At 37.3% G+C, this 10692-nt stretch overlaps 1 protein-coding gene across 1 annotated transcript; it reads right to left on the bottom strand.

Moving 5' to 3' along the window:
- Positions 1–239: 239 nt before the first annotated feature.
- LOC114522405 (D(2) dopamine receptor-like) lies at positions 240–1370 on the bottom strand. Its single transcript, XM_028543076.1, has one exon. The coding sequence runs from the start codon at positions 1368–1370 to the stop codon at positions 240–242; it is 1131 nt and encodes a 376-aa protein (XP_028398877.1).
- Between the last annotated feature and the right edge of the window lie 9322 nt (positions 1371–10692).

The raw sequence follows: 10692 nt of genomic DNA, 5'->3' as shown, positions 1-10692 counted from the left end.
CCAAATTGCACTCGAAACCTTTTTATTATTATGATGGTATATAAAGAGCACGAAATCAAAATTTTAATTTACAATTGACTGAAAAACGAATAGGTTTCTGAGTAGAAATAATATATAGAATTTTACTCAAAATGCCGAAGTCATGAAATGATGGAAATGATAATTGTCGAGAGTCTGGTCCTGGTTCAACTCAGTTCCAACCGAAATGGTGAATTAGACAAATTGGTCTATTATTTACTTCATCTGTTCCCCGGGAGTTGTAACTGAATTGTATTTGGGTCGCCATGTTGCTGTACTCTTGGGTTTTCGCGACAGACGAGTTGATGAAACAGGTGTTTAAAGGCTTTTCTGTACGTTTGATCAAGCCATGCATAAATCATTGGATTACACAGACTGTTAAACAGAGGAAGTATAACAATTGCTGTCTGGATTTTTCTTAAACGAAACCAATAGCTTAACGAGGTGTTATCGTAATCAATAAAACGTCTATAGTAAAGATACAGCAACCACCAAATAAAAAACGGACCCCAGCAAATTATAAACAGACCCACGACGAGAAAAAGCATTCTAATCACTTTCAAATCTTGGCGAAAGGCAGTTCGCTGATCCAGTACGTTGAACGTTTCGCCCAGTCCGCCATTTCGCAGTCTTTTTTGTCGTTTGTGAGCCACGGTGAAGATGAGAACGTACATAATTAGCATGATTATCGTGGGTACGAAAAACGAGACTATTGCTAATATGGTCTGGGTTTCTTTTACTTGCTTCTGAATGCTAGCCGACAGTTGTGTTGCATCGGACCCAGAACGAGGAACTGTGACATAAGTGGCAAGTGAAGAAGAGAAAATACAAATAACAAATATGATTTTTAATGATACAGAAGTTGTGATTCTTGATCGATACAGCAGTGGCTTGCTGATTTTGAGGTAACGATCAAAACTGATGATCGTCAGGGTATAAATCGATGCCGTTATCACTGAAGTATCGATCCACACCATGAAACGGTGAAGATGAATGGAAATGGATGCTTGCGTTTCATTCGTCAGGTACAGTTTATACAACCGTAGTGGTACCACAAACACACCAACCAAAAGATCGGCGAGAGCCAGGCATGCGATAAAATATTTATTTGGTTGATGAAGATCTCTCTCTCGCCATGTCGCAACCAAAACCAGTGTATTGCCAAGAATTGTGAAGATGATGATGACGATGTAAATAACTTTTTCTGCCAGCGCACGCTTTTCCTCGAACTGTGCTATTTTCATCCAGTCATTGGATGTCCATTCGCATAAGGTCCTCGGGACACATTCAGCAACCCTTGTCCCATTGGCACTTTGGTTGTACATCCCAGTGGCATTGGTTGATAGAGTCATCGTTCTCGTCATTGGCACTAGTACTATGAGTAATATATAACACGACATTTGTCAGACAGCTGGCAAACACAGCTGCATGCGCGAGATTAAAGTAACAATTTTAAGAGGAAACCTAAATAACTTAAAAAGCGCTTCCCTAAAAGTTCGATGCTCTGCTATAAAACCAAAATTTGAAACGGCCTGGGCAAATAAATTGTCTGATAACCTCTTTGTGTATTAAACAGACTGATTTTAAGGTAGTTTGGTTTTCCCAAAGTCGTCAATTCATGCAGGAATATTCAACCCTGATCTCAGCATTTAGGACAAAGTATAGCCGTAAACAGCAAGTTCATTTTGAATTTTCAGAACAAATGCTTCTAGTCTACAAATTTGGTGCATGATTTTCAAACATAAAGTAACTTGAGAGAAATTATGAACGAGAAAGTGCCATGCAAAAGTTTATCTTGATATGCGACTTGGAATGATATTCGTTGAACTAAAAATCTCTATTGCATGAATATAATATCTGATAAATAACATGCACCGATTTTAAATTGATGAATATTTATCCATGGCATTTATAATAAATATTGGAACTGTTGTCACAAATTGTTTGTCTGCTTTCATAAAGATTTCATTGTTCAAAATTCTGCGCTTCGTTTAATGGCATTAAAAAAATTAAATCATCGCTGACGAGTAGAAGGGACGTGAAAACAAGTTCGCTTGCCTCTTGTCCAAAATGTTAAACTAAATTCGATTTCTCGTTCAAAAAGAGAACATCATTGATGTCAAACACCGAGATAAACTTGCTGATAAAAATTATAAAGTTTGATTACCAATATAGGCACCACGGGCCAGTTGTTCAAGGCTAGATTAACGTTAACCCTGGGTAAATTTTAATCCAGTATTTTAGTTATGTGCTTCAAAACCACTGTTCATTTTGAAGCTTTAGGAAATATTACTTCTATCCAGAGGGTTAGCTAATCGGATTTTGAACATGCAACTGCCCCCACATCTATAAGTCATTTTCAACTAAACACTTCAATTTCTCTAATTCTTTTACTCACCTTCTGAATTGCAACAGCGAGCGAGTCACCAATCTGAGTCTAATTTGTTTCCTCAAACAGCACTGATCTCCACGTAATTATATCTGTCTCCGCGCGAAGATGATTTTAAAATGTTGACATTCAGAGCAGACAGGTTATACAGGGTTAGTTTACCCAATTAATTTCACGAACAGTGGGGTAATTATTAAATGAAAAACCTCAATATTCGGCAAACTTGCAACGATAACACATGTATCATAAAATTTTAGATATGAACCGGGAAATGAAGAATTGCAATATGCATATCACGTTATTCAACTGTTCAATCACAACTTGAATATGTAAAACACGAATAGAAACCCGATAAATTTATTTGCTTAAATCAATTGGCAATTGTAAAGAAATTATTCCAAATTCTCAAACGCCTTATTTACTGCAGTTGTCCCAAAAGAATTAAGATCTTTCAATAAGAATCGAACCAAATCCCGTGTTGTTACACGCAAGATTAGTTGGGTGGTTGCAATAAAATGGCTGCACATCGATCAGATTCTTTCGTATAACCTACTAAAAATACTCGAGAGTTATTTTGACAGCGGGGTGATGCTATATTCGCCTCAGTTTTCCAACCGACTTTTATGCATCAATTGTGTTTGCCTGTGTATTCAGCATTCAGCTAGGGCATGCAGATCGCTTTAAATTATAATAAAATTGATTTATACCGAAAGAAACTGTACTGTCGGAAACACAGCTGAAATAGCTCGAGTAGTTAGACAGCTGTATGCATAAGGAAGCTAAGTTCAAACACCGACCTACCTTGCCGATTTTGCAATATTGTAAGAGGCTGTTTACATCAATTAGGCCGGTTACTGAAGATTATTTCAGGATTTTGAATTACACTTTTATGAAACCGATTGGCCACATGGCCAGGAAGACTACGCCGTCTACACGAGTAACCCGACTGCAAGAATCAAGCATGTTAAAATGTTACTTGAAATGTCAAGCATGTTATAGTACTGATTTCAATAATTCAACTGAGTCATTTGATAATTCGATGAATCTCGACTGCATGTTATCATGAAAAAAGCCGTAATTCGAAGTCGTAATTAAAAGTTAATATTAATGCCAATTGCATATGAGTTATAAACTACAGTAATAGGCAGTGAACAGTAGTGCATTTTCACTGTGCAACTTGTTCACTTTTATCAGTTATACTGGCTGCGGTTAGCCAGCTCCGAGATCTGATTGGCTTGAAATTGCAATTGACTGCATGCATGGCTTCGAGTATGCTAATATTAAAATTGTAGTAAGATATATGCAAAAATCTTAAACTACGTGCACACGAGCGTCGTTTCGGAGCGTTTTCAAAATCTTTCCCCTATTTTATTGTTTAGACGCCTTGTCAACGCTTTCCAAGGAAAATATGCTAAATGTGTTAAATTAACTTTAACTTAAAACCGTTTTGGCACGAAAATTAACGAATGTGAATTGTGAAAACGCTCGAAAACTTTGCCGTGTGCACAAAGTCTTACTTTAGTTGTCTTAAGGCCCGTTCACACGATCCGATTTGTCGGATCCGATTGTATCGGTTCCGACAAATCGGATCGTGTGAACACCTATAAAGTTACTTTCCGACAGTCGGATCCGTCAGTCTAAAAAATCGGATGGAAATAGAACTTGCTCTATTTTCATCCGACAAGATCAAAGAAAGCCGACTAGCCCCAGACTTCTCACTCTCCATACTTCCCAAATTTAATTTGGCGCGAAAAATTAGATAACACAAATGGCTGCTGCTCCCGGATTGACTGATAGTTCTGGTGTTGTTGAAAACACGCCAACGACGGTGCAAGAACAGCAACCGAAAGCAAAAGGAAAGAGAAAAGACCAAGCAAGAAAAAGGACAGACGAAGAAACTGAAAAGCTTATTTCTCTGTGGAGCGAAAGGGAGCTTTTATTCGACACCAACAATCCCAATTATTTTCTTAGCTTCCTCGTCAGCCATTAAACCCATTGATTTAAACCTCATTTTGGGAATTTGTTTATGGTTGAAACACCTATACGCAGGCCACCTACCTCCCCCCTAAGCCCGTCAAAAAATTATCGGATCGTCTGAACAGTCAACCAAAAATCGGAACCGATACAATCGGATCCGACACAATCGGATCCGACAAATCGGATCGTGTGAACGGGCCTTTATTAATCCTATTTTTATTCCCTACGTACACTATACAGGGTGTCTCAAAAAAGTCCTACACTATTTTCATCCTTGGAATCATGCGAGGATTTGGTGAATATTTTTAACAATGTACTGCACACCGGACTGAGTATATTAATGCCGGTGAAGAAGATTCGCGTAAATTCGACAGATGCCCCGTGGATGACCGCACATTTAAAGTCTTTAATTCTGAATCGACAAAATGCCTTTCACAAACATGGCGCTGAGTCAAGGCAGTACAAATTTTATAGAAATACAGTAAACCGAGAAAGGAAAGTGATTAAAGCTAAATTTTATCAGTCTAAAGTGGAACATATGAAACAATACAATCCAAAAACGTGGTGGAATGAAGTTAAAAGGTTATGTGGCTCCAAGTCTTTTACTGACGATCTGATTAATCAAATCCAAGTCGAAGGAGTAGATAATTATTCTAGAGTGGATTTAGCAGACGCAATAAATAAAGCTTTCCTTGACCCATTAGAAGAATATCGATTACCCCATCCTTTAAATCGTCTACCTGTAGAAGAATCCCCGGTGTACCCTAAAGTGTCGGAGTTACAAGTCCAAGCAGTTCTAGCAAAGTTAAATCCATCAAAAGCTTGCGGTCTGGATGAAATTCTGAACTGGCTATTAAAAGAATATGCTATGCTCCTTGCGTTTCCTGTAAGTAAAATCATTAACTCTTCCTTTAAAGAAATGAAACTTCCATCTATTTGGAAGGTTGCAAATGTAATTCCACTGCCCAAGGTAAAACCTGTGGAAAATCTAAACAAACATTTGAGACCTACTATCTTTAACAGCATGTTTGTCAAAGGTTGCCGAAAATTTTGTGGTACAAGATTATTTAAAACCTGCAGTTCTAAGGATTCTGGACCCTAACCAATACGGAGCTGTACCCAAATCTTCAACGATCCACGCTCTCATCCATATGGTTTATGTTTGGACAAAAGGAACTGATGGAAATGGCGCCACTGTTAGGGCTATACTTTTCGACTACCGAAAGGCTTTTGATTTAATAGACCATCGAATACTTGTCGAGAAGCTTTGTGATTTGGACTTACCTAACTGTGTAGTAAATTGGATAATTGATTTTTTGTCCAACCGTTCTCAACGAACTAAACTTGCTGATAACTGTCTTTCTGAATGGGGCTCAGTTCCTTCCGGAGTCCCACAAGGAACAAAGTTGGAACGTGGTTATTTTTACTGCTAATAAATGATTTAGTTCTTAACAACGATATAAATGCCCTTTTGTGGAAGTACGTTGATGATACAACATCTTCAGAAATCGTAGAAAGGGGGTTTCCGAGTTATTCACAAAACATAGCTGATAACGTCGCCCAATGGTTTTCAAATAATAAACTGAAATTAAATGATGAAAAATGCAAAGAATTACGGATATGCTTTGCAAGAAACCAAGAAGACTTTCAACCGATTTATGTATACGGAAAAGAATTAGAAGTCGTTAGAAGTGCAAAAGTGCTGGGGGTCACAATAACTAGCGACCTATCGTGGAATGTTCACATAAATAATGTTATAAAGAAAGCAGCGAAACGGCTATACTTTCTTGTGCAATTGAAAAGAGCTAAACTATCTCGAAAAGATCTCGTGCTCTTTTACATTACATGCATTCGATCTGTTTTGACTTATGCAATCCCAGTATTCTTCTATGCTTTACCGAAGTACCTCCTAAATGAATTGGAACGTTTACAAAAACGGGCCTTATCAATTATCGACCCAGGAATAACGTATCATGAAGCCCTGTTTGTAAGCGAATATTCCCACCATTATGTCATAGGGTGAAAAAATATGTAGGGATTTTTTTTACCAAACTGTGAATGATAAACATAACAAGCTGAATAAACTTTTACCCCCGATTCATGAAGGAGCTCATCAATTAAGACAAAATAGGCATTTTAAAATCCCCAATTGGAGAACAAACCGTTTCAGAGATACTTTTATCATGGCCTCCGCCATAAACTATGGTCGTTAGACTTGGCGAATTTTTATCGGTATCTTAATAGTTAACGGGAACTTTTAAATATAGATTTTTAAATAGTTATATATAGATTGTTTGTAGTGTCTGTCAATATGTTTTCATTTTAGATTAGCTTGTAAATACGCAATTCAGTTCTCGAGCTGCCCATGTATTTTACAATTTTTACAATTACAATTACAATTACAAAGTTCAAGTCCCCCCTATTGAAATGAAGCTTTTGCTGGAATTTAAATGCATGATCAACGCAGTAGTGCATGTGTAAATAGCATAGTTATTAGGTTGAGGCATTCAAATAAAGCGTCTTGCTTTCAATTGGGTTTATCATAATAAATTATTAAGGCATGCAATTAGATTCTAACAAAGGCTTGATTTCAATAGAGGGGGCTTTTTTTGGGACACCCTGTATAAAAACACAACCTTAAAAATTCCCAGCGGCCTAGGATCTTTTGTTACTGAAAAAAGTATGAATAGCAAGTTTTTAATACACTCTATAAATTTAATCAATTCCTACTTGCCGTTAGCGGATTGGCTGTGAATAATTATGATAATGCATGCGTAATTAGATATGCGTGAGACAAAAATTTCTTACCTGAGTGCTTTTACTGTTTATTCCCTATACTGTGTATACAACATTTTGATTGCCTGAGTGGTTTGACCATAGTCCAGTAAAACTAATGACTTAAGCTTTGTCAAAGTCTTCGAAACTAACAACATTGACCGGCCAAACTCGAAGTCGTGAGATCGTTCAGGAAACGCACAATCCTTGCTAATTTCACTATAAAATGTACGGATATTACAAAATGACAGCGCCAAACTGTATAATGTCAACGATTTACGAAAGATTTTAGAGGGCTCGATCACGGATTAGGTATATGAATTTAATAATTATAGCTTATTAGGTGCATGGGCTTTGTATAATGTTTACTGTTAAATTATAAGAGGTGTAGAGGGGCTAGTTTTCATCTTTATTTTAACTTCATTTGGCCGGGAGTTCATTGAGGAAGGCATGCATGTATGCACAACGAACAACGGGTGCGGACTACGGTGAAATCTTTGTTCGTAAACTGAAGCTTATAGTTTATGCCATCACATTTCGTTGGTGCTAAATACAATTCAAATAATGGATAACAGCATGGCACTGAAGCCTAATGCAGTTTATCATTTAATTATCTTTTGATTAAGTTGCATTCAAGGCGACCAGAGTGCGACGTATAAACTCGGCGTGTAGACCACCAGCCACAGAGAAAAAAAAATTAGAATATTCCTAAGAAAGTACCTTCACCGTCGGAACCATAACTACGACGCATAATAACCGTATCTTTCTTTTCTACCCTGTTTATACATGAGCCGGGTTACCCTAAATTTAACAAAGCATGGTAAGATTTTGAGGTATTGAAATGAGTAAATAACATGATCCTGGTAGTCATACTAACACGAGCATGGATGTGCTTATTTGCGGTCTGAAAAACTTATTTTAATACTTCATAATTATTTCACGTTAGACCTCGGCTAACTAAACTCATGTGAACAGCCACGGAATTATGGGGCCGGAAATTAAACGGGGAAAATTCAGTCTGCTGGACTGCGACCTTTATCGTGTACGTTGACGTAACACTTACACGGATTTAAGTAACTGAATGTGATTGGCTCAAACGTATCAACGATAGATCAAGCATTTTGATTCGTTTAGTCGCTAATTATTGAATAAATTATTTTTGGAAATATCATAATTTTACACTGTTTGTTATGAGAACATGGCGTCGTAAATGCACAGCTACGATATAGCTGTTCACCGTTGGGAAACAGCCTTGCGGACTGTGTGCCCTACATTTAATTTAAAGGAATTGTATGCTGAGCAAACAGCTGGGGTTGAATGTGAAGTTGGAGTTGGTATTTCCAACAATTCGGGCAGCGCACTGACCAGTTCACGTATACTGGCAACGGATGTCGTAGCCTTTGTGAATGTCTGGGATGTGCTGGGCAAATTTGGCGCTGTAATACATGGCCGTTTGCGGTTCGGTTCTTCTTCTTCAAAGACTTGTCGCCTTTTGAGTTGTCCTTTTTCGTATATCTCTTTAAATTCCCTCACAATGTTGAGCAACTGAAGAGCGGCTCGTTTCCTTAGTTTATCGAGACACTGTCGAAAAATGTAAAGTGATGTCTCTAAAACATCAAATGGCAACTGTCGAAGAGCCTCACTAGCGTTAAATTTCGTCTTCCCGGATGCCAAATATCTTTTTATGGTTCGAGAGCACAGAATACAATTGCAATTAGGATTATTCGACGCCATGTGCGCTCCTGGCAAAGGCCAACATTTGCATTTTCGTATGCGGTGCGCCCGCTTTCGCCGTGTTTTGGGTCTTTCTCCAAGTATTTTGTCGATTACTTTGGCTATCCAATATCAGCAACAAGGAAAACAGTGTGAACGTGGCACATATTACCTGGACTTGCGCTAGACCTGGTCCAGGTCTAGGCATGAAGTGCAATTAAACGCGGCTTTAGATCTTTCTTGAATTAGTCAACTTGAATATTATATATGCACTGAATATGTAGTTGTAAACAGTAACTTTGTATTAGGGTTAAAAACATTTAGTTTTCTTGTTGAATAAACCAATAGACTTGCTTTCTATTTTGAACTTAACCAACTTTTAAGCTGAACGGGCTTGATACAACCGGACCCTGGTGGATAGTTTTAGAAACTAGGGATAGGACAGGCTGGGCAGCATAAGGGGAAAATTGCGAAACACAAGGCTTACGCGTCTAAAAACATTATATAGGGACGGCAAGTGTTCATTCAGTATCTATTTCAACAGTAAGCAAAAACTAACAAATCAAAAACCAGCAAGTTGTAATATGTCTTTCACCCCACAAAACAGCTAACCTATAAAATAATCATAGTAATAACTATTTTAATCATGCAGTAAAATTCCCACACAAACTAGACTCGCAAATATCTTTGAAATACAAAGAACTGAAAATCAGGAAGTATTTTTCAACATCTTTGGTAACCCATTACCAGCTATTACTCGTATTAGCTACTTATTCCTACAACCCAAAATAAGCACTATTTTAAATGTGACTTAAACTCAGTAAAGAGATATTCTAAAGTTTTGTATATTTATTTATTTGTTAGTATTTAGGTAAGTTCTAAGAGGCTGTTCCTTCATTTAATAAGCTATACAGATTTGCAGATAAGAAAGCGAAAACGATTTTTTTTATTTATTTTTCTATTATTCGCAAAAATAGGCATAAGACCACCTTAAAACCCCGCACTGTAAAAATTATCCGGGGGGTTAAAATTGTTCTAATTAAATTCTTTCAAAAAGAAGGCTAAATTCAGCTTTCATTTTTTGCAGGGTGAACACGACGGAAGAACTTTGCCACACAGGGTACGTCCTGGCGTAACTTCAACAACAGGCAAGTGGAAAGTTTATATTCGATATAGAAATTTCTGCTCTTGTAAAAAGGCTAATCAAAACTTTATCAATAATATTATTGATGTTCGACTCAGCCTCAATCCCTCGCTATGAATAAGGTCGTTTACTAACTTGCTTTGGTGCTTGATGAATGGCAAGCACAACTGCTCCTGTAGTAAAACTGAGTGAGTTTGACATGTATGCATAACTGCCGAGTTGATATTCATGCATTCATTGCTGTTGTAAAGCCGTTTCTCGTGCAAGTTCCTTCTTTCTGTTTCGATTCGACAGAACAAGCGACAAAAATCAAGATGCTTTAAAACTTATTATAATGTTGTTCTACCAATAAATACACATGCAAAAACCTTGACAAGATTTATCAACCATGCATGTGCATGACTCGTGCGGTCAACAATTCTGAAAATGGCGGATGTTCATTTACAAAAATATTTGCGATCGTGTATAGTGAAGTGAAACATCGTCTTTGAAAGATCATCATAAAACATGGGATTGCTTTCTTCATCATGTTAAATTGCAAATTACATCATTACTAATATTATGGACTCAACTTGTCTTTTCCCAGGCATATTTCCAGTTGAAATGCACATACGCCATCTTTTTCGTATAATCGTTGATTTAATTATAATTTATTACCATGCAGTGCATATTACAT

Source organism: Dendronephthya gigantea, unplaced genomic scaffold (genome assembly GCF_004324835.1).
Source record: "Dendronephthya gigantea isolate DGI-Jeju-01 unplaced genomic scaffold, DenGig_1.0 000022F, whole genome shotgun sequence".
NCBI lineage: Eukaryota > Metazoa > Cnidaria > Anthozoa > Malacalcyonacea > Nephtheidae > Dendronephthya > Dendronephthya gigantea.
The sequence above is the reverse complement of the archived record's forward strand: the minus strand, read 5'-3'. Positions and strand labels throughout refer to the sequence as shown.